We start from the raw sequence: 25,416 nt of genomic DNA, 5'->3' as shown, positions 1-25,416 counted from the left end.
TTAAAGACCAAGTTCTATAGCTTTTGTAACACATTTTCAGTGGTCTCTAGTATGAGTGGATGCCTCGTGAGTCAATCTCTGTGGGGAATAAAGTTCTGGTGCTCATGTTTCAAGGAGTAATGGTGAGCCCGAGGACAGAGGAGCAAGACGGCAAGATTTGGTATCTTACTTCCTGATATTCGAGCATCTCGCCTCTAATTGGCTAACAGCGACATGACTCTACCCCTAGACTCTTTGTTTGCTCTGCAACATTAATTTTTTATCTCCACAAATGACACAAGCCTGGAGAAGTTCTGCTGTGTGGTAGAAATGCTAATGCTAATGTTAGCTTCCTCTAGTTGAGAGGTTCTCTGCTGTTTCCTGGATGCTAAACCTCTATTTTCTATAAGAGGCTAAAGCAGGAGATAGACGTAGGAGACTATTTTCATGTTCAGCCTGCATGAAGAACTCAGGGTGATCGATTATAATCAGAAATAAGATTTAAAAAAGTGTCTTTCTGTGTTCCATGCCTTTGATGTTTTCATTTTTGAATCTGTCCCAACTTTCTGAAATGCATTTTTCCAAATTGGCTATATTAACAAACCATTACTAGTAATTAAAATATCAGAAAATGAAATATTTAACAGTTTCAGTTTCACTCACCTCTACTTAGTTTTATTTCCATGCCCATCTATGTCAAATTGTTTCTTGATCTAGAAATATAATTTCGTTCTTTTTTTTCCCTTTTTTTTTAGCAGAAAACCTGCTGTGGCTTCATATAAATCCTTTAACCATCACGTTTGAGCAGCAGCGATACACGAGGATAAACATTTCAGCCTCATGTAACCCGTCTCAAAGCAGCTGAAAATACGTCTGATGAACCCTTCAGAACCCAACCCCTTAGAAAATAGAGAACAGAGTGAACAAAGTAAACAGAATTCATTAAAATTTGAAGAAAATAATTGCTGATAAAACTAGGTATAGGTCATTTGGGGTTGTCACACTTAGGTGACGCGAGTTGAAATGTTGCAGATGGGCTGACACCTGTGTCACCACGGCATCTGAAGAACAGATCTATGATAAAAAGATAAAACTGAGAGTGAGTGTGTGTGTTTCTGTGCGTGCACATGCAGAGTGAAAGAATGTAGGATCAAATGAAGGAATGCTATAATCCCTGTTATCAACCACACACGTTTATGAAGTTGAGAGGGATCAGCGATGATCAAGGCCCCACATGCCTTCTGAAGGCACACAAACACAAACGGGCCCGTTTTCAGTTCAAGCAGATCTGCAGTCGCTGGAGGATAGAGGGAGATGTGTGTGTGTGTGAGTGAGTGAGTGAGTGAGTGAGTGAGTGAGTGAGTGAGTGAGTGAGTGAGTGAGTGAGAGAGAGAGAGAGAGAGAGAGAGAGAGAGAGAGAGAGAGAGAGAGAGAGAGAGAGAGAGAGAGAGAGAGAGAGAGAGAGAGAGAGAGAGAGAGGTCTGAGTGCCAAATGGGTCGGGGTGTCTAGAGGCTTGAATTATGAAAACTGAATAAACTGAGCTATCTGCGGTTTTGCTGGAGAACACCACCACACATTAAAGTCACGCTCAAGGACAAAGACTTTACTACAGCGGGTCACACACCGGCAGTGTTGGGCAAGTTACTTCAAAACTGTAATACATTATTTATTACTTGTTACCCTCATTTTAAAGTAATTCATTACATTACAATATTACTGATTTTAAAATGTAAGGCATTACACTACTTTTGCATTACTCTAAGTTACTTTCAACAAAACAACTTCAGTATGAGTTTGGTAATCTGATGCCTGGTGAACTCATGACACATCCGGTGGAAGGTGATGTGGTGTCTGAGCTAGGATTGCTGTTAAAAACAGTTCTTTAGAAGGATTGTTTATGAAATAAATGAAACAACAATCTGTACTCTCAACATGCTGCCATCTTAGATTAACTGAGCAGGGAGTGAGGTGGTGGGGGCTCCAAGTCTATTTAGCCTTGGTCCCCAAAGGCCTTGATACGGCCCTGGATGTGGGACTGGCTTCTGGGGTGATCTGATTCTATCACATGTATAAATATTAAATGCTTATATATTATTGCTTTTCACTGGTAAAAATGAGTATTGGGGATAAATCTACCTACTTTTTTCTTTTCAAGCACTTTGTTTTGTTTTCTTGATTTTATTTGAATAATTTCCTGCCCTTTCTCTCTCGAACCTTCCTGCATGCTGCATGTTTTCTCCGTCTTCCAGAAAAAAACGTTTCCTAGACTTCCTACTTTCTAACTATCAGCCAAAGGAATCTTCGCATGCGCGTCGCTCCAGCAGCAATGAGTTAAAATCACCGGGGCCCAGATTAACTCAGCTGAGGCAAAGCACGTCAGAAAAGTACAGAATACCAGCGAACATGCGCTGATATGAACGATCGCAGGTGAATTATTTTGTTTTAGTGGAGCGATTTTGTGAATGTTACAGCGGCCGCGTGGAGGACGCCGCTGGAGTATTTGAGCCGGGTGCAGAACAGAACACCGGTACCGCTGCGTCCTCTCTGCCTGCAAAGCGGAGTCCATAAATGACGTAATATATGCAGATACTGGATCTTTCTTCGGGTTTCCCGCAATTTGAATTTTTAAGAAACGCATCTTGATTCTGGGTTTAAAATGCATTGTAATTACCGCGTTACTGACAATTGTACCGAGTAAATATTACCATTTTCTTTCCCTGTAATGCCTTACATTACCACATTACAACAAAAAGCAATGCATTACAGTAATTAATTACTTCTGTACCGCATTACTCCCAACACTGCACATCGGACAACATTTCTGGGACAAATGTGTGATTTTCTCGTCTGTTTTATCTAAGAAATGGTTCAAGTCATCAAAACCACCTTGATGAACGCTGAAAACCGCTTTTTCTTCTTAGCCACATTCCACTGTAAGTCATAAAATCTGACAATAGACAAATAAACTGGCGAGGCCAGGATGAGAGCAGGCCATGGCCGGTTTTTACTGACCTAACATCAGTTTCAACACTAAAAAAGAACAGAATGATGCATAAAGAAGAGGAACGCCTGAAAAAAAAAATGTGGGAATTTTTTCTTTTTAATTCTAGAATCCACCCACAACACGTCTTCCCCCGTGTGTCTACCATCGCATTACACAACAGGAAGTCGCAGCCGCTTTGTGTTCAGCTCCTGCTCCGTTTTATGTGAATATTGGACTCAAGAGTCTTTTATGTCATCGTTCTCCTCCCAGTCTCACATCAGGGGTCGGTCTTTCTTGAATCACATATGTGGAAGACAATTTTTGCATGAAACAGCCAAAAAAATAACACTTCTTAATGTTTCCCTGCATTTTGAATGCTCTATTGAAAACTAATCTAGCACATTAGGTATTTTTTAACTGCATTTTACCTTGTAATCCTCTCCCAGGTGTGAAACCCTTGGTCTGCTCAAACGCCCGGGCCACCATCGCTCCTCTCAGCATGCTGCTGATTGAGTCCACCTGAAGGAAAGCACAAAGGTCAACACACGACACAGCGTCTCACTGAGCCATTGAAAGTGTGTGTAGGGAAGCAAAAAATGCTACCTACGCATAACCAACACCTGCTTGTTTAGCAACTCAGACACGTCTAATGTGTGACATTTTGTTATGTTATTGGTAAACAAAGCTAGAAAGAAATGTTCTACAATAAAATAAGCCCCAGGAAGAAGAAAAAAAAACACACAGAAACATAAAATTAGCTTTTATGTTATTTTACTGCTGATAGAAACTCCCGAAGCTCCTTGTGGAGAGTGTATGTGGGTGTGTTTTTTATTAATATGGGGTCCACAGCCTTTCAGGACACTAATCAAGATCTGTTGAAAACAGGTAGCCTAAGTCTCCTCCCTTTCCGGTCGGCTCATGGGTCCCCGGAAGAACAAAAAAAGAATGCAAGTCAACGGGGCTAAAAACGCTATTAATCCACGTTGCATTAAAGGTAGGGCTGCTCGATTATGGCAAAAATAATAATCACGATTATGGTGACTGAAATTGAGATCACGATTATTTAGGACAATTTTTCAATTTATGTTGATTTTATTTGTTTTTATTCAGTCATAAAACTGCTCAGGGTACAGTCAGGACAAAAATAAGAAACAAGATGATCACTAAAAGAACTCCTGATTCCCAGGATAAAAGGACCAATATACTTATAGCTCATAGTCTATGACCCAAGGGCTATAGACCTTGGTTTAACTCATGTAAGTCTAACCAGTACAGACCCAAATACCAATATCTTGCAAATACTGACAGCAAGAATTATAGAGTGGCATTTATAACAAATAAATGCAAATAAACTGATGTTCACAAAATGTTACATAACATTTATTGAGTCGTGTCAAGGTGCTGTAGCACTGTGTCCTCAGAGAGATTAGTTATCAGCGTGAGGAACTTATTTTTACCTTATTTATAAACTATTTATTTACAGGCCCATCAGTTAATGTAATAATTGTCCCGACCACAGCTGCACCCCCCACCCCGGTCTCACACAATCGGGCAAGCTGCACGTGTGTTTAGCACGCCGCACGCGCACATTTAGCTGTTTTTAGCTGCTCAGGAGACCGCAGGTGCGGTGTGTGTGTCACTCACTCTGGTTAATCCAACAAGGAGCCGGCTCCGAGAGCTGTCTTTAGCGACCGACACATCACTGCATCATTCCCTTTCCTAATGTTGTGAAGAACGGTCCGGAGCACAGGCGGAGTGTTTAGCTAACCTGCAGGAAATGTCGACGACAGTTATCCAGAAAGTAGCTAAGGGTTACCAGAGATGTTTCTGAGATGTTCGCTAGGTACTTTTAGGATTAAAAAGTCAAGAAGGGGGTCTGAAAAGCTGCTAGAAATAGCGTCAAAGTCGCTAAATTGGCAACACTGTGAGGAGCGCTTCATTTGCAACTTAGGGCAGCGCAAGCGGGAGGAGCAAATAATCGGCTTGTTATGTTTTTTATAATCGTTCAAAACTCAGATCGTAATCGTGATTAAAATTCGATTAATTGAGCAGCCCTAATTAAAGGGACTTTACGGAGTTTTGAATTTTTATGCTCGCGATTGCCCCCTCAGGCCAAAAGTGTAAAGGCAGCTTCAATAGTAGGCTCGTGCACGAGGCGCGCATACTGTACGTGCACACTCCTTAACGAAAATAACAGCTGAGACAGTCCCTTGTGTGTGTGTGTGGCCCGGAGGACAGAGGACAGGAGAACGTGCAGCTAATTAAATAATTTGGTTCTGTACCTTTCTCTTCAGCACAGCCAACATGCTCAGATAATTACCTTCCCTTGCTTGAAAAATTGTTCCAAAATGAAAGTTGAACCCACATCTTTTTTATCTGTGAATTCAATGCCGTTCGGCGAGTCTCAAATAAAAATTTGGGCATCTTACTGTAAAAAAAAATATATCATTAATGTAAAAAAGAAACTAAAAAAACTATGTTCACATCCAGAATGGAACACGGGTCTTCTGCACGGAAGCCCTAAGTCTTTCTAGATGAGCTAAACCACCAGTGACATCTTCTGTATCTGTAACATCTATATTCTTGATGACAGCTGAAAACAACGTTCAACGAACGGTTCGGAGGGCTATGCCTGGGCGTGAACGCGCATGAAGCAGCCTGCTCGACCGGAGCAGCTCTTTTTCTGTGATTTTACAGAAAAAGAGGCAATCACAGTAAAAATGCCAGGGCTCATTATACAGGACCAGGGCATTGCAGGAGAATGTATGAAGAAGACATTTATTATTTCTATGCATGTTTTGACTGTCAAACTTCTATAATGCCCCTTTAAAGAGCAAGTCACCCCTTACAAGAAGCGTACTTCACTCCCACTTCACGTTTGAAAAATGCAACAAATGCTGTTGCCTAGCAGACCGAGAGGGTGGAGCCACTAACAAATACACACACTCACGACATTGTGACATCATAATGTACCAGTTTACATCATAGCATACCTCTTAGCCAATTGCGGTGGCAGATTTAAACTGAAATGCAGTGCAGAGTTTTTACCTGACAACGGCACAACACTGACAGTTTTAGGCAGAAAATTACAATTTTAACAAAAATGCACTAAAGTACAAAACTATTAACTACACGTGTCAGCAGCATGATTAGACACACATTTATATAGTTTATCAGAAAAAAAGTTGATTTGGAGGTGACTTGCTCTTTAAGCCCTGGATCGCACACATGTTGTACTGCAATTTAAATGCAAAGTAATGATGGATGTTTCGACCACGTCTGTCACATACATTGAGATTCATTAGCTTGTAAAAGTTCGTAATTAGCATGACTACAAACTAGAAATCGGCACATCACCACATAATGTCCTCTCCCCTAACGTAGCTGCTTCTTACCAAATAATGTTATGGTGAGGTTTCTCCTCCTGTGGGAAGTTTGCTGAACTTACAGCCATTTTCCCTCAGTTTTCTCCGTGTCTGGTTTGATGACGTCACTTTCGTGACACGCATTTGTAGTCCAGGGGCCTCATTTATCAAGCTTGCTTACGCTCAAAACGGGGTCGGAAAACTGTGTAAGCAACTTTCCATGCAAACTTTGGGATTTATGAAAGAAAACTTAATGGAAAAAATGTGTGCAACTTTAAGTTGACTAAGGACCTGGCTTACGCACATTTTGGACATGGAGAGCACCTGCAGTGCTGCTGCTGAGAAGGACACAATTATGAAATCCTGCAGCATTATCACTTGTACTGCTTCATTTTCACACAGAACAAGACCCCCCACACACACACGCACACATGCGCGCGCACACACACAAGCACAGACTGAAGTGCAGAATACGGAATGCAGAATATCAGCAGGGGGACAGATTGAGACTGAATGCCATGTGTCTGTGACAGTGTGTGTCCTGTCACTGTGACCCGATTGATCATGCGCCCTGGCTACTTGTACAAGGTAGGGGCTGCACGACTTAATATTTTTTAAAGTTGACTGTCAAGTAATGAAAATCGAGTCGACTTTGACTAGTCGTTGATGACGTCGTACACCTGAAGCGGCGCAGGGGGGTGGGGGGTGTTTCGTTGGAGTTCTTGACAATTAAAATTGCGCCCACATTTTCAAAGTTAAACACATTTCTTTTAACAGCGGTAGTTTCTGCATCTATACTGCTCCACTTCAGCTCTCTCCCCCCTCCCCCTGCGCAGTGCGCCTGCAGCCTCTCAGAGTTCCTGCTGCTCTAAACATTAAAATAATTATTTCATTTTCTGTTCCTCATTTCTGATTACCTTCAATGGTGTCTGTTTGTTGCAACCAGCAGGTACAAAAACTAACTTGTTTTTATTTGACTATTTTTCTGTCCTGTCTCTGTTTATTATCTTCCTGCATCTCCTCTCAATCCTAAAGAAAAACTGCTACCTGGGTTCATATATATTCACCTCATGAGTTACCTTTGAACTGCAGTTCTAAAAGATCTACCGACCGCAAAAACAGCGGAGTGCACGCTGCTTGCCGACCGCATCAGTGAGGTGAAGTTATTGGAGGACAAAACAGGTGATGTGCCCCGCTCCACAGCAGCGAAACGCATCAGGCACAAAAAAAAGACAGAAAACATCAAAGGAAATGAGCAGACATGAACGATCGCGTGTTAAATTTATTTTTGAGGTGGCGACAACTAATTTGATGTTACTGTGGCCGTGCTCAGGACGCAGATGTCTGGAGCGCGTCAACGATCAGAGCTTTGCATGTGCGCGCTGGTTAAGATTAGGATGGGGGTGAGGGCAAGGTTAAATTGCAAGAGGGTAAACGCCACAATTTGGTTAAATGTCTGTTTTACAGCGGGTGTCAGTGCCGACGCTCTGGCACAGCGCGTTGCCTCCCGATGCGCAGGGGCTCGTCACCTGCTGTCTTTTCCGAGGACTGCATCTTGTCGCTCATTATCACGTGACAGCGACTAGTCGCTGAAAGGCATAAAAAGTCACTGCAGAGCAGTGAAGTCGACTAGTCGACTAGTTCATACACCCCTAGTACAAGGGCGATCTTCATTTGGCTGACTGATTAGCGCACGTGACTTTCACCTGAGAGTCTGGGGATCGAATCCCGATTGGACCATTTTTTAAATATTTTTTTATATCTCTCTGAAGAACTCAGCATTGACGGCTTCAGCAACGCTGTGCCACTCCGTGGATTTTCTCTTATTTGTTTTGCAAAAGCACTTCCTTTCATTTCTCCACCTACAGGTACCTGAATTTCTGCTTCTGTGAAATTGCGCTTCCTTGATCTGCCTTGATCTACGGTCGCCATCGTCACTGGCGGAGTGTTGCAACAGCTGGCTTATGTAAATGCATGAGAACCACAAGGCACTTTGCATTGACTATTTATGGCAGTAAGTGGGCGTGGTGAGGGCGGGATTTGACTAAAATGCAGCTGAGAAACATTCTCATTAGTCTCCGATTTCTGAAGCGGAGATTGCGTGAAGCTGTGCGTACTCCATGTTTGATAGATCACAAACCTACTTGGCGTAAGTACTTCTTATTTTGCTGAGCTTAAGTACGGTTTTAGTAAGGATTCTACGCAATGTTTGATAAATGAGACCCCTGGACTTATTTTCACACAAAACCTAAAATAACGTTTCCCACTCTTCGAAAATAAGCACGTTCTTGGTATCAAAATGCTTCTTTAAAATTCACGGACATCATACGTGAAATCCATGGCACAGAACAAGAGGATTAGAAAATAGCATTTTTAGCCCCGTTGACTTGGATTCATGTTTTCGTTCTTCCGAGGACCCGTGGTCCGGAAGTAGATGGGCGTGACTTAGGCTCCCTACAGTATATGAGGATCAAATACTGGTTTTTCGGGTACAGAGTGACAATTCAGGGTTAGAATTTGGGTTTTGGTTAAAGTCATGATGCAGTAAAGAACGGGGTTAGCCAATCAGATCATTTATGTAGAAGGATTTCCTTACGTGAACCAGGTGTCCCCATAGGCCAATAAAAACGAACACGTGTGTGGTATAGTCAAAACCATTTTGTCCAGAGGTAAGAAATCGTTACAGTTCTCTTCTTCATATACAAAAGGCACAATAAATGGCTGACCTTTAAAGAAAACACACAACGGCCAAAAATAATGGCAGTTTGGGCAGATCTAATACATCTTGCATTTGCGTAATAAAAGCTCCAGGTTATGTGACCTTTTTTTTCTAATTGTAGCCAGTAAAATGTAGTCCTTAGGGTATAAATAAGATGTAAGAAATTAATTGTATTCCAGGACAGCTGCATTGTTGTAAATCAAATTTTGTTTTGTGTCTAAAAATGACATATATCACACATTAAGACTCACCTGGCTGAATAAATGCTCTAGGAAGCTATGGAGTTTCTTCTGTTTGTCATGAGAAAGCCACACACTGGAGGCCATCTCATCTCCTACAGAAACGGAATAAAAACTTGTCAGCGTTGACCTAAAGTATCACAAACGGAGCTAAGAAATTTCTGTTTTCACAGATTTTAATACATGCATATGTGAAGTGTTTTACAACACTTTTGGGACTGATTTGCACCTTTAGAGATGACGGGAATTTAGTTAAAATGTTGAGAAAGTATTAATAATAATAAAGGATTTGATTTATTTGGTACATTTCATGGCACCCAAAGTGCTTTACAAAGAATGAATTATTCATTCACTCATTTATACACTGCAATTCACATTTTTACTCAAGTTAAAGTAACAACATAAAATAAATTAATGTGTTTTCTGAGGTAGAAGCAGGGAAGTAAAAACTTTCAGTGCAGAAAAAAGTCACTAGTGATATAATTCACTAGGATAGAATCTAGACAGTTAGTTTGCCGACGCAAAAGTGTGGTCTAGTCATGCTTTATTGCAGGGGTGCCCAATCCTGGTCCTGGAGGGCCGGTATCCAGCATGTTTTAGTTTTAACTGCTTCAACACACCTGATTTCAATCAGCAGGTGATTAACAGGCTTCTGCAGAGCCTGATGAGATGCTGCACAGGTGATTCAACCAGTTAATCAAGTGTGTTGGAGCAGAAAAAACACAAAACCTGCTGGATACCGGCCCTCCAGGACCGGGATTGGGCACCCCTGCTTTATTGGAACCACTGCAGCCCTGGACAGTCTGGTACCGGTCCCATCACAGCACTCTGTTGGTGGGCGGGATGCTACTGAAAAAACAAAGACGGTGATGGCTTGTTTGAAACGGCTTTGGCATCAACTTTGGACTATTTAGACTTGGGCTTTTCTTAAAGTCAAGAGCAGATAGAGGTACTTAAGTTTATTTCGAAAAATGATGTATTTGCATCTTCTTTGATGGGAGTATGGCGAACTGCCTGGTTGCCTGACATCCGTAGCGGAGAGTACATAGCATTGTTTGTTTTCCAGTAGTACGCGGAGACAGTTTGAAAAACAACCGCAGATCTTGCCCCACGACTAAGAGTCGCCAATTGTGGCCAGACTATACATTCATACACACTCACTAGCCACTTTATTGGGGTACAGGTGTCCAACTATTTGTTATTGGTTATGATCACATGGTGGCAACTCAATGTATTTAGGCATGTTGTCATGGTGAAGACGAAATGCTGCAGTTCAAACCAGCTTCAGAATGGGGAAGAATGATGATTTAAGTGACTTTGAATGTGGCATGGTTGTTGGTGCCAGACGGACCGGTCTGAGTTTTTCAGAAACTGCTGATCTTCTGGGATTGTCACGCACAACCATCTCTTGGGTTTACAGAGAATGGTCCAAAAAAGGGAAAACATTCAATGAGCAACAGGTCTGTTGGCAAAAATGCCCTGTTGATGCCAGGGTCAGAAGAGAATGGCCAGACTGGTTCAAGCTGATAGAAAGACAACAGTAACTCAAATAACCACTCGTTACAACCGAGGTATGCAGAAGAGCATCTCTGAACGAACAACACATCACACCTTGAGGCAGATGGGCTACAGCAACAGAAGAACACACCTGGTTAGGGCTGCTCGATTATGGCAAAAATAATAATCACGATTATGGTGACTGAAATTGAGATCACGATTATTTAGGACGATTTTTCAATTTATGTTGATTTTATTTGTTTTTATTCAGTCATAAAACTGCTCAGGGCACAATCAGGACAAAAATAAGAAACAAGATGATCACTAAAAGAACTCCTGATTCCCAGGATAAAAGGACCAATATACTTATAGCTCATAGTCTATGACCCAAGGGCTATAGACCTTGGTTTAACTCATGTAAGTCTAACCAGTACAGACCCAAATACCAATATCTTGCAAATACTGACAGCAAGAATTATAGAGTGGCATTTATAACAAATAAATGCAAATAAACTGATGTTCACAAAATGTTACATAACATTTATTGAGTCGTGTCAAGGTGCTGTAGCACCGTGTCCTCAGAGAGATTAGTTATCAGCGTGAGGAACTTATTTCTACCTTATTTATAAACTATTTATTTACAGGCCCATCAGTTAATGTAATAATTGTCCCGACCACAGCTGCACCCCCCACCCCCCCACCCTGGTCTCACACAATCGGGCAAGCTGCACGTGTGTTTAGCACGCCGCACGCGCACATTTAGCTGTTTTTAGCTGCTCAGGAGACCGCAGGTGCGGTGTGTGTGTGTCACTCACTCTGGTTAATCCAACAAGGAGCCGGCTCCGAGAGCTGTCTTTAGCGACCGACACATCACTGCATCATTCCCTTGAGGAGCGCTTCATTTGCAACTTAGGGCAGCGCAAGCGGGAGGAGCAAATAATCGGCTTGTTATGTTTTTTATAATCGTTCAAAACTCAGATCGTAATCGTGATTAAAATTCGATTAATTGAGCAGCCCTACACCTGGTGCCACTCCTGTCAGCTAAGAACAGGAAACTGAGGCTTCAATTCACACAGGCTCACCAAAATTGGACAATAGAAATTTATATTTAAAAAAATGTAGCCTGGTCTTAGAAGTCTCTGTCTCTGATGAGTCTGGTCTTGATTTCTGCTGCGACATTTGGTTGGTAAGGTCAGACTTTGGCATCAACAACATGAAAGCATGAATCCATCCTGCCTTGTGTCAACGATTCAGGCTGCTGGTGGTGTGGGGGACATTTGTGACACACTTCGGGCTCCTTAGTACTAATTGATCACCGTTGCAACGACACAGCCTACCTGAGTACTGTTGCTGACCATGTCCGTCCCTTTATGACCACAGTGTACCCATCTTCTGATGGCTTCTTCCAGCAGGATAATGCATCATGTCATAAAGCATCATCTCTGACTGGTTTCATGAACATGACTATGAGTTCACTGTACTCAAATGGCCTCCATAGTCCCCTGATCTCAATCCAATAGAGTACCTTTGGGATGTAGTGGACCGGGAGATTTGCATCATTGATGTGCAGCCAACAAATCCACAGCAACTGCGTGATGCTGTCATGTCAACATGGACCAAGATCTCTGACAAATGTATCCAGTACCTTGTTGAATCTATGCAATGAAGGATTAAAGCAGTTCTGAAGGCAAAAAAGGGATCCAAACTGGTACTAGCAAGGTGTACCTAACAATGTGGTCAGTGGGAATATACAGGATGGCTTGCCAGGCTAATAAACCACAGCTATGAGGGGGAAATAAACCACAATATATAATCGTTAACTGAGTGTAAGATAGAGAAATCTAAATTTTACATACAGATGTCTGTGTTTTAACCCTCCCACTGTCCTAATGGGTGTGACCCCGCGAGGAAAGTTGACCATTGAGCAGGATTGATGGTTTATCCCTTGGGTCCATGTGGCAGGGGTGAGGAGTGAGCACCACCTCACCCCTGCCACGTGGACCTCAAGGGATAAACTATCAATCCTGCTCAATGGTCAACTATCCTCGCGGGGTCACCCTCATTAGGACAGTGGGAGGGTTAAAACTTTGAAGTTTTCTGTGCATTTATGGTGACTTTAATGTGGATGTGAATGCTTGTGTGGTCTTTCTGCACCTGAGTCCATCTCATCACTGTGAACGTAGGAGCTGCAGTGGCTGCTGCAGATGCTGGTGAAGGAGGCGATGGAGTTTCTGTTGCTGTTACAGTCACTGTTTCGAACACAGAGAAAATAACCCAACGACTGAGTAAAAACATACACATCATGAGGTTTATTGTAATTCTTTGATTTATTTTAACTCCTGAATCAAGTCTTCAAAGCTGTGACAGCTGGGTGACCTTCTTTCACTTTAGTTTTACCTGTATGAGTCTCTGTTGCTGATCGTGTCATGTCCAGAGTCCTCCTGCTCATCCCCTGCCACATTGAAACACACCTTCTTCCCATTCCTCTCACTCCTCTCTCCTTCACCTTCTGCAGAAATGTAGCTCTCTGGGTTCCTCACCTCTGATGCTGGAGGATAAGTGATGGAGGATAGAAGACTGACAATGACAAAAGCAACAAAAACAAGTTTGATCAGACTCGAGCAAGGCTGCCACCTTTCTAAGGGCCATGCACATGCTGTAGGCCAAACAAAACCCCAACATGATCGGACTTGTCTCCAGCTCAACAGCTTCGAGTGGTCAGAGGTCCCCATCGTGTTTAGAGGTTCAAACGTGATGTTCAGTGCAGCTGTGTCAACACACTGCTACGTGGTCCCCTCTCTGTACTACCGTTGTCTTGTATCCTGTAAGAGACCCTGGCAGATACCTATCAGAAGAGCAGGAACAGGATAGACGGGATATTTTCACAGTTGCAGCAACACATGGTGGCATTTACAGCCTAAATGCTAGGCTTGTGCTCGTTTTGATCTCTCCCCGCACACTCACTTTGACACACAAGGTCTCTTTTTATTTCAGACTCATTTTAATTCCAGCACGCGTTTATTTTCCATTACGTCACACCATCAGCCTTCAATGCATCTCAGAGTGGAAACGCTGGGAGAGGGGCTGCATCAAAACAACGTTTTTCACGTTGACAAAGTGCGTCTCAGATTTAAACCTCTTCGTATTCCCCGCTGGCCTGTTTGCTACACATTCACAGGGTGAAAGAGCGTCAAAATGCCCTCATTGTGGTTCACTCCAGGAACCACAGCAATGCCCCCGCCATCAAAAAGTGGCATTCCATCACCACAGAGACAGCCTCCTGCCTCTGCGATTGGCTGCTGAATAATTAAAAATGAGCCCAATCTAAGTGCTTTCAGAAGGCAAGCTAAGAGGGTGGCTGGCAGAGTAACAATCAGAGAAAGTGAGTCAGAGACCAAAACTAAAAACAAGAGAGTGAAAGCGGCGAAAACTGCTTATCGCAACAAATCTAAAAGGATTTTTGATAACGATTCCTTTTACAGTCCCCGAATTATTAAGTACTTACATGGTAAGTACCAGAGGTGTGACCAAGTCACTGCTTTGCAAGTCACAAGTAAGTCACAAGTCTTTCCAGTCATCTTCAGTCAAGCCCAAGTCAAAGACAACCAAGTCCAAGTCAAGTCCTTAACTTTGAATTTTCAAGTCATAATCAAGTCATCTGTCCAACTTTAATTTTATGACAATGATAATAAATAAATTCCAGCTTAATTTATTTGCTCAAACAAGCAGAAAGTTGCAAAAGCTAAAATATCAAATATGCTCAAGTCATCATCAAGTCAATAAATGCAAGTTGATTCAAGCCGCTGTCATGGTCTGTGTCTGCGTCTCACCTCATGTGTCTCCTTTTGTCCTCATTCGTCTCTAGGTGCTCCTTTTGTGTCTTCTAGCGCCCTCATGTGTCGTGTCTGCGTCTCCTCATGTGTCTCCTGGTGTTCCCCATTTGCCCTCTAGGTTTCCCTCCTGAGACTTCCCTCTCCCAGGTCCTGTGCTCTCTTGGCCCCCTCTTAGCCACGCCCCAGTAGTTTCTTTCTGTAGTGTTTTCCTTTAGTGTCAGCTTCCCCTTAGAATATTAGTTATGGTTCATGCCTTCTGGTCTTGTTTTTCTCTTAGGTCATTTTCCGTTGTTACAGCCTTTCATTATTTAGTGTGTTTTTTCCCACCAGTGTTTTCTTCCTCCTCCCTGAGTTAGTAATTGTGTTCACCTGGTCCCTCTCCCCACACACCTGCATCTCCCTCTCATCTTCCCAGTCTATATAAGCCCTGTCTTGTCTCTGTGTGGTTGTCGGTCCATTATATTGTTGTTAGCGTTTGTTCGTGCTCTAGTTGAGCTTTGTGTCTCTAGTCTTTGGTGCTCTATGTGAGCTTACGGTGTCTTGTGTTCCAGGACTTTTAGTTCTAGTCTTTGGTGCTCTAAGTGAGCTTCGGGTGTCCTGTGTTCCAGGACTTTTGGATTTTTGGCTCGCTGCCTGTGGATTTATTTTGTGTCGTCCTGCCAAATAAAAGGATTTTTACTTTTTACCAACTCCTGCCTCTTGTCGTCTGGGTAATCTGCACTTTGGGTCCTAAACATTCCCGCAATGTGACAGCCGCAAGTCATTGGTGTTCAAGTCCAAGTCAAGTCATAAGTCTTTATGGATTTTATCAAGTCAGAAGTCATTAAATAATGACTCAAGTCTGACTCGAGTCCAAGTCATGCGACTCGAGTCCACACCTCTGGTAATTACATAGTAAGTTAAAGTGTATTATTGTGTAATTAAAGTGTGTAATTGTAAAAAAGTGTCATTATTGTGTAAAGCAGTATTTACTGGGAATGATTAATAAAAACAAAAACTAGAATTGAACCTGAGTTACATGGTAATAACTGTTTAAGAACTCAAAAACAATGATACACTTTCACTTACTATGTAATTACCATGTAAGTACTTAGTAATTAGGGGACTGTAAAAGGAAGTGTTACAGATTTGATTGATTTTTTGTTAACTTTAATAAACTTTAACATTAAATCTTTAGATACCACCTGACTAAACACATTAAATCAATTCTAACTTACTAAACTACATATCTGGCAATTAAATCTAAAATTTATAAAGAGGAATAAATCCGAGAAGCTCGGAATTTTAATTGCTGCCAGTGCATAAACTAGGGAAAAGATATGAAGTAGAAGAGATTTGGTGCTCGATTCAGGAAGGGAAAGACGAATTTAATTGTGTTCATCCTCTCACAGCTGTGGCCGTTCCTCTGAGACACAGAAACAAAAGTTCACAGGTCACTGCCTGAAAATGGATGCTTTGATAAATGACCAAGAAGTTACGTAACATCGAACTATGTCCTGCTTCTTGTATTCTTTCCTTAAATTATAAAACGGATGTTTCAAACGGGCAGGCTTCTTTTCTTGGCATGAACAACAAAAGAGGGGCGTGCTCGACATAAAATAGCCACTTCAGTTTATTATTTCATGAGTGAAATATGAGTTTTCCAAGCAGCTTAGAACAAAAAAAGGTGAGGCAAAGAGATGGAAGAAGGCAGCATTGATAAAAAATGTGAGAAGATAGTTTGGTGTAAAAGAGCAAAAACAGGAGGTGTTTAGGTGGGAGGGGCAGGGTGTGTGTTGTAGCAGTAGCAATGACCCTTGCACAGCCAGTGAACAAAGTAAAATGCAAACTAATTTAATGAAGCGCTAAGGAAGGCTCAGGACTCCCACCGAGGCAAAGCGATGCACACAGGCGGCTACAACAGACCAAATTAGTCTCCGAGCTGAGACCCTCACACACTCCCACCCTTAACAAGCTCCTTGTCTATGGTCTGCATGTTTGAACAGACAGCTCACAGTAAAGGCCATTATCGCCTCGCTAGATGTGTCTTGGACCATTTGAGGGAACGAGGATGCCAGTGAGCTAATTGGCAGCGACAGGAGCATGACAAGATTGGTCCTGACTCAGTCTTTACCAGACCTGCTGTGGACTCATCCCATCATTACCACGATGAGGCGACAGATCAGCTCCATCAAACATCTAATGTCAGTTTCTAACTAAAGGAGAGTATTGATAATAAATCAGTTAAATGACTATGAAAGATTGAACAAGAGATCCATGCACATGTACATCAACTGCTGCTTTAATGCCAGTTGTTGTTAAAAAGGGTTAGTCACTTTAGGATCTGACACAAAGCATAAGCAGGCAAAATCTAAAACAAAGGTGCTATGTGCTCTGTAAGTTTTAACCCTTATATGTCCTAAGTGCATTTTTTTATGCTCAAACACCAAAAATGTTTGAAAATTAAAAGGTTATGTAAGGGTTAAATATGTCTTGGTGATGGCACAGCCCATGGGTGTCGCACCCGTGGGGGATGTGGGGGGTTCCACGCACACTTTTCTTATTGAGATCGTCCACACTTGTCCTGCTGTTTTGCAAAAGGAATAACTGAACGCTCCTTCTAGGGAACAGCTTTTGTTGTCCAACTTTAAAGCCAGCTTTGTTAACAGTCCCCGCCTTTACCAGAGTACACCTGTGTGCTGGTGGACTGGGCTAGAACTACAGTTTATTCAGGAGTTTCTACCGGACCCCGCCGTTGGATTATTGAAGCCATTCAGGTTAGTTAGGAAACCTCTGAGCCAATAGAATCGCTTGCTTCTGAATTATTTCAGCTAGTTTTTGGGGATTTGGCGTCGGATGGATGCAAGCTAAAACAGCCACGAATCAGCTTTGTGTGGTGTTGTGAAGACGGATTACACAAATGCATTGGATTGTTTTTACTACAACATGGATTATGACCATGAATCAACAAAGGCAAGACTGAATTTACGCTTTTCACGTCATGAAATGAGCTGTGGTTTGTTAGCTGCTGGCTCTGTGAATTTTGCACGTAGAGTGCATAAATATTGTTGGAAAGAGGAGAGCCTGGGCTTTAATTTAAACAGCAGATTATGTGGATAGGATTTTGGATTGACGCTACTGAGTGTTTTTCTCTGAATGCGTATTTTGTGTCTTTTTACGTCCTTTTGATTTAACAGCTTATTGTTGAAATTGGGTGTTGCTGATGGAGAAAAGTTGGGTTCTGTTGTTTGGAAGATTAGTTCTTCCCATTCTGCATGTGTGCAGTTTACATTGGCGAATATTAAGCATGTTTTTTGAAGGACTTTTACTGTGAATTATGCACATACCCGTTCCTGGATTGAGGTTGAGTTTCAATTTACAGCTGATGACATCCACAGACAACATCCCCCACACCTTTGAAAAGCTTGCAGCGCACCTGGCACAGTCACTAACCCAGACTTTAGCTCTATAGCTTTAAAACAAAGCCATTTTTCTTCAGTAGATTATCTGCGATGGTGACTGTGCCAGATCGGCTCGGGGGCCTGCGCCTGCCGATTTCATCACACTACATGATTGGCTGAAGGCAGGACTTAAAGTTACGAAAACACGGTCGTAAAAGTTACGTTAGTACGTTGGCACTGAAGATTTTGATTGGTCCGAACAAATTTGCAGCTGTAGTCCTAGCAGGTGAAGTCCTGTAGTCCAGAAGCAATCACTTTTCAGAGAAAAGAGGTTATACAGTGATCCCTCGTTTATCGCAGTAGATGCGTTCCAGACCTGGCCGCGATAGGTGAAAATCTGCGAAGTAGGGACACCATATTTACAGTACAGTACTATATTGAATTATCGTATGATCACATTCTCTTTTTGTGGGTAAAACTCAAGAAAAACATTTTTTTACTTGTTTTTTTATAGTTTTATTACAAAAAGTGCATTTTATGATGAAATTGATGAAAAAAACAGGAATTTCTTGATATTTCGCATAGAAAAATACCGCGAATCGGTGAAAAATACCGCGAATCGGCGAATTTCCCTTGAATAAGGCTCCAAAGAAAAAAATCTGCGAAGTCATGAATCCGTGATAAACGAACCACGAAGTAGCGAGGGATCACTCAATTGCCATAGAAAACTGATTTTGATGAAAAGGGGCAAAAAATAGATAAAAAAAACTTTGTTGAACACACAGCAAGCAACATTTTTAATGAATGGATTTATTTACATTCATAAAAACGTCACAGAGAAATTATTGATTTCATTTTTTTTATTCATAATAATTGTGTGTTATTGCGAGTTTTTTTCTTTCAACCCACCTAATGTTAAAGACCTTTCAACTTCAGTTTCATGGCACCTTAATTTCTTTTGTAGAAACTATTACTGACAAACTATAAAATCATCTTTGAAGAGCAATTTGTGATTTAGCGAGTACGAAATGGCAGCTTAGCTATGATGCTTTCAGAAATCCTTTCGGCTGGCTCGTCTGCAAATAGGCTTTAGTCTACTCACTCGTGAATGTGGGCTCCGTGTGTCTCCATCTCTTTAACAGCAGCGGTGAGTTTATAAAGAAGTTTCTGATACGCATCCAGGGTGAGCAGGTCTTCTTCTCTGAGCAGGAACTGAAGCCCGTGGCCCTCTGTCCGGCCCAGGCTGTGACCAGAAGGCGCAGCCATGGTCGTGATGGTGTGCTGGACATTCACCGTGGGGCTCAGCTTACCTGAACAAAAATACCAGCACAGCTGCAGCGTTGTGGCGCTCAATAGACATCCAGAAATCCTCGTGCTCTGCACAGTTCTCACCGTTCTCCGAACTGCTGCGCCCGTTCTTCTCCAGCGTGTTCTTCCTGCTGTCCAGCTGCACACCGAAGGCGCTGCCCAGAGACGTGGTGGTCTTGGGGTAGGACACCTCCAGCACATTTATGTGGCAGTTGGTAGGACAGAAGTCACTGCTGTGGAGAGGGGAAACCTTGGCCTTGGCCTGCTTGAAAGTGGGCCACGCTCTGTTCTTCAGTACCCGAGAAAACTGAGACGAAGGAGAAAAGAAACAACCTTAATGTGGAAACATGAGTTCATAGGATCCGCAACAGAAGAAATGCAATCTTTTGATCACTTGGCTATCAAAGCGTGATTTAAAGGAGTTGTGTAATCAAACATCAGGACTAAAAATAAAAACAATTTGAGGCTTCAAGAGTCTGAATGCTTGAATTATTTAGCTGGTGTGCATCACAGCTGAGACAGGGCAGAGTACCTGTCAACAAAATGTGCTGTTACGTATGTGACAGCGGGCCCAAGAAAGAATAAAAGCACAAACAAATACTTCTACAGACTCTCAACATTTCTCTTTTCATGTGGCAGCTCAAATATTAAAAGTAAATCACCGATTCAAGGCAGACTGGTACGATTATCATCGCTCACATATGTGGAAAAACTCCAGACCCCGGCGTAACCCTTCATGGTTTCGAGCGATACAAACTGCGCTGAAATGGTGTGCATCAGTTGTAATTGTGACTTTTCATGTGTAGCTTCAATGACTTCCAGAAATGGAAATTCCTGGACTGAATTTGCTGCAGAAGAGTTGTGGGTATTGAAACACGTTGCTGCAATCAACATTTGGTGAAATGATCCACACATGGATCCAAAAAGTTGAATAACTATCCTCTAGGGTGACGTAGTTAGAGACGGTGTATGAACGTTTAAAGGAAACCTTCTAAAAAACATAAAATAAGGGAAGAGTCATCTTGGTTCTGGTAACTCTCTCACAAAGGCTGAATGTTACATTTAAAATGACCAAAAAAAACCTGCTGTAGCTTCATTTTTATTTTAGAAATCTTAAACCAACACAGTCTTCGCTGTCTCCTTGATTATCTGTTTGCAAGAGTCACTCTGACATCTGTCTCCAGATCCTTCCAAGTCAAAATCCCTCTTGATAATCACTTTCTGTTCCCTCTTCCTGTTTATCTCAGCTTTACTTTTCCATCTCTCTCCATTTTTAACTCCTCTTGTCCATCCTCCTTTTTTCTCCCCTCCCTCAGAGGTCTGAGGAATGCGCTGCAGCATGAGGGGATCTTACACAACTAAAGCTTTGGCTGTTATGAAGCAGGAATATTTAGAAGTGGTAATTAATTCAAGGACCCCTCAAAAGTTAAGTCAGATCCCTTCCTCTTTCTCACGCACACTCGCATGTATTGCCCATTGACACACGGCTAAAGAGGTGAATGGAAAATGGCTAAAATATTTAGGCACAATCAATAAAAAAGATGTACTACTTAGAAAATAAACAAAGTACTTAGAGTGTGTTGTTGTGTTCTGGTGTTTGTTAAATATCATGTTTGGTGATCAGTGTAAGCTTTTTTTGTTACATTTTGTCATTTTTCACTAGCATGGCAGGCCTTCCTATGTATATACATACATAGTCTGGCCAAAAACCATTTAGAGAACCCAGTCAAAGGGCAGAATCTATGTCTTTCAAACTGTCTCTGTATGCAATTGGATGGCGCCAAGACCAGTCAGAGTGAAGACTGATACTTCTCCATTTAGCTCGAGTGTGGAATTGCGTACACGCATTGACGGAGATGTTTTCCCTTCAGACTTCTCCGTCACCTGGGGGGTGTTGCAAAGCAATTCCCCATCAGGACAACAGAGGGCGTTGAGTTTTTCCGAGGTATCCTACCACCATTACAATCACATATCTGTTTCTACAATAGTGTATTTACTTTTTTTTTACGTTGTGTTTGTTTTTCATGTGGACAATTCACTCCTCATTCTCTTCCACCTCTTCATGTGATCTTCACCTCTAAATCCACGATTCCCACCATTTCCATCCACGAATAAAACGTTTGCTGCAAACTACGATTGGAACAATATTACATGTAACTTGTACCAAGTTTTGTAACTGTAACTTTACTTTTGTAGCATGTAATTCTCGTTTTATAACAAGTAACTTTTGGTATGTAACATGAAACTTTCATTTTGTAACTTGCAGAAAACATTAATGAACAAGTTTAAAATAACAACTCTCAAAACACACATCTCAGTCTACAGTTACAAAACTGAAGTCAACAAGTACAAAACATTGTGTCCCAATTCTAGCTTCCGTCCCAAAGAACCAATGAAATGCTTTGTCTGACCAGCCAATCATGAGTCTTGGATTCCTGTCCAAGACAATTCCTGTTGGAAGTAAGTTAAAATTGGGACAAAATGTTTTGTACGTGTAGACTTGAGTTTTGTAACTGTAGACTGAGGTTTATGTTTAGAGAGTTGTGATTTGAAACTTGTACATTGATTATTTTCAGCAAGTTACAAAAAAAATGTTTCATGTTAAGTACCAAAGTTACATGCTACAAAACTAAAGTTACCTGTTACAAAACAAAAGTTACGTGTTACAAAACACGAATTACATGCTACAAAACTAAAGTTACCTGTTACAAAATGAAAGTTATATGTTACAAAACAAAAGTTACATGTTACAAAACACGAATTACATGCTACAAAACTAAAGTTACAGTTACAAAACGTGGTACAAGTTAATTGCAATATTGTCCCAATCCTAGTTCCATACATATCCTTGTACTCCTTCAGTCACCGGTGAATAAACGTTCATATTTCCCGACTTATTTCGCAAGGCGTTTTTCAAGCTGTTCCGTCTCTGCCACTAAACACCTCATGTTTTGAAGGGGCAATGGCGGTGCTGTTGATGTATTTAAAGGAAACAATGTCCTGACCAATCACAAGCTTGCGGTGTCCGTCACTTTTGAAGGATTGTTAAAAAGTTGTGCCCCTTTCCGTCAGCTCCTGAGGGCCTGTCAAAGAGCCTTAGCACCAACGCATAATGGCACTGCGTGTCTCTGTACCCACACAGACGGGGAAGTAGACACTTGTCTTCCCTAAGAACATGACATATTCAGTGCTACAAAAATTAGAAAACAAGGCAGTCTGTCATACATTGTCTATAAAGAAGAAGCAAATACATCCTTTTTAAAATAAGTCACTTGGGTACCAATATCAATATCTGCTCATGCCTTAAAGAAAAGCCCAACTCTAAGTCGTCCAAAGTCGACGCCAAAGCCATTTCAAATAAGCGCCATTTCTGTCTTTGTAGTTTTTCTCTGTTGAAAATCTGGTGCTTAGCCCACCTGACAAATGAGTTCTGGAGCGCGGCTAGACAAACCTGCGAGCTAAATCTTTTGCTTCTGCTATGGTTGGTCTAGATTTCTAAAATAATTTTTCACTCTTCTGCAGGAATGTTTTCTATTTTTAGGAGAAGAGTCAGAATCAGAACAACAATTCAAATGTCGCAAATTAGATAATTCACTATTCAGTTTCAGCCATTTCCCTGCTCCAGCACACCTGATTTGCCTTCATCTTCACTGTAATCATCTTCTTCATCCTATCCCATCTTTTCACTCTGAATTCTATTACACTTCTAAAAAGGTTGATGTCCCTTTAAAAAGATCAGTGACTCATACTGCCCTCGTACCAACAGTTTTTTCTGAACACACCTGATTAAATGGTTAACTCAGTTCTTTTATTATTAGTAGTATTTTTATCCACTCACTTAAACCAGGTGTGTTGGTGCAGGGAAACATACAACATGCAGGCAGTGGCCCTTGAAGACTAGGACTGCTTACAGCTGTTCTATTAGCTGCTTTTATATCACATTATTGTCCGTCTACAGAGAAATAGTTCTTTTTCCTTTTCTCGGATTCAGGAGCTCTGGGGATGAAAGGACATTTAACAAATTTGCTTCCTCCTACCAATCTGAATCAGATGGAGATTGGTTTCCTAAACAGTCACTAAAATTTAAAATCAACTTTGGCATCCCACCTCCTCGCAAACGCTCCTACTGGCTATTTTAACACTTTTTGACCTTAAACGTGAAATGAACGAATACAAATTTGTTCGAGCTTTCAGATGAAGGTAAATGTCCTCCTGAGCAGAGCAGCTGATGAAAATCTGTTCTGATTTTTTGTGAAATCCAGTGAAAAGTCACCTTTCTGTAGCTGGTGATGCGTTGGTTAATGTGCTCCGCCCTCTCGCCGTACATGGCGTTGAAGCGTACCTGTAGTTCCTCAGGTATCACTTCACAGCTGGAGCTCAACCTGCTGCACATCTGCACCAGCATGTCATCGTTGCGTGCCAGCGCCTCCAGGATCTGGTCACAGAAAGGGTAAAAAAAGATCCAAATGGGATGTAAATGAACGACCGGGCGTTCCATTCAACATAAAAACAAGAAGAAACTCAGCTGCAGGGCTTTTCTTTCTCGGTATTTGAATTAGAATGTATAAAATTCCCATGTGGTGTCCATAAATGCATGGAGATACATCCAGACTGTTCAGATTCAAGATTAGATATAAGGGGAACAGGAAGCTTGATATGGGATGAAAGGGAAGGAAAACATAGCTGCAGGAAGAGACTGAGGACACGAACATCCCACAAACCCTCAGAGGAAGACGTGGCATGCTGCAGCACGACATCATATTTAAATGACTTTCACTTTAGACTAATTGAAAACCGTCGACACTGAAGGTTTTTGTAGATGTCAAGAGAATGGCTGTAAATCTCCATCAGCATCTTCATTTGATCTCAGCTAATTTATTCCAAGGCGGAGAGATGTTGCTCATCACCAGATCTGGCAGCAAGATGCAGCAGAGCTCTTTCTGTGTTCTACTCCAGCAAACATGCATTTTCATGTCTGACTGAGTCTTCTGTCCTCTGGGTCTTAAATCAATAATGATCATTCAGTAAACCTCACTGCTGACATGTAAAAAGCATGCTCTTGAACCAGACGGGAATTAAACTAACTGAAATAAAGTTGTCAGCTCGAACTAACTTCCAACTCACGAGAGGAGCGGGTGGATTTAGGAGTGCCGAGGAGCTCATGGACCAGAAAAACACCTCTGGGGTTTACTCTGAATTTCACATCATCCAAATTATTACTGATTAACAGGCTCAAGTTAATCCAAACAATGCACATTGTAAAAAATAGATAACTTCTCATAATGAAGTTTGAGTTAATCTCACTCGCCTCTTTAGCCTGATGAGGCAGAAGCACTTTTATGGTGTTTTGCTGTTTGGATCCTCACTGTTTTCAGCTCTGTGACCATAAGCACCAGCATTTATCATCTAAACAGGCATGAAAAATCTCTCAAGCCTTTCCCACTGTCTCTTTTATTTTATGGTCAAAACCCACCAATCTTTAAACTGTACAGCTTAATGATTCAAGTTGTGGTGAGCAGGGCGTTCTGCTCTGGGTTTACAGCATCCTATTAACCAATAAGGAGGCCCCGGGGACAAAAACAAGCTCTGGGTGCCACCAAGTTTCCCCAACATGCATAGACCATTAAACTTTATTGAATTTTTTTCTAACATCTTTTGATAATTCTTTACTTCTGCTATTCCTGCGACACACGTCCTATGGCCTTAAACTCTGTAAAAGTGGTTTAAAGAATGAATAGATGGTTTAAAACAGATGGCTCTAAAACTGAAACTAAAACACTGTAAACTGCAAGCAATATTTGAGAAAACAAGCATGAATATTAAAGTTGTAAATGTTCTATGGGCTATACAAAGCATGGTTTTGAATTATTTAGCATCAAATTCCTCTCAAATGAAGCGATTTCAGAAGTTTTATTAATGACAGTTTTAGGACCTTCCAGAATGAGCCATTTCAGGGCTCTGTCACTTTAAGAAAAAAAGTTGGAGCTGGCTACGTCCACCCATTCTCTCTCAGGTTGCTATAGGCTGAGAAGCTTGGATATCCGGGAGGGGCTCGAAGTAGGGCTGCTGATGCTCCTCCTTAACCTAAGAGGTGGTTTTATTCTACTATTCC

General features: G+C 41.7%; 1 protein-coding gene across 3 annotated transcripts in view; it reads right to left on the bottom strand.

The window, feature by feature from the left end:
- The window catches only part of prex2 (phosphatidylinositol-3,4,5-trisphosphate-dependent Rac exchange factor 2), a 152,016-nt gene that overhangs the window by 36,788 nt on the left and 89,812 nt on the right, over nucleotides 1-25,416 (bottom strand). For all 3 annotated transcript variants that reach the window (XM_015955247.3, XM_054751157.2, XM_054751158.2), the window contains exons 23-29: nucleotides 23,578-23,739; nucleotides 19,389-19,611; nucleotides 19,099-19,306; nucleotides 13,181-13,360; nucleotides 12,938-13,032; nucleotides 9,299-9,381; nucleotides 3,392-3,482 (exon numbers count right to left, since the gene is read on the bottom strand). In XM_015955247.3, the coding sequence (XP_015810733.3) occupies nucleotides 3,392-3,482; nucleotides 9,299-9,381; nucleotides 12,938-13,032; nucleotides 13,181-13,360; nucleotides 19,099-19,306; nucleotides 19,389-19,611; nucleotides 23,578-23,739 (1,042 nt within the window). The remainder of the gene's footprint in view (nucleotides 1-3,391; nucleotides 3,483-9,298; nucleotides 9,382-12,937; nucleotides 13,033-13,180; nucleotides 13,361-19,098; nucleotides 19,307-19,388; nucleotides 19,612-23,577; nucleotides 23,740-25,416) is intronic.

This window comes from Nothobranchius furzeri, chromosome 7, assembly GCF_043380555.1.
Source record: "Nothobranchius furzeri strain GRZ-AD chromosome 7, NfurGRZ-RIMD1, whole genome shotgun sequence".
Lineage (NCBI taxonomy): Eukaryota > Metazoa > Chordata > Actinopteri > Cyprinodontiformes > Nothobranchiidae > Nothobranchius > Nothobranchius furzeri.
Note: the sequence above shows the minus strand (reverse complement) of the source record. Positions and strands in the feature narration are given on the sequence as shown.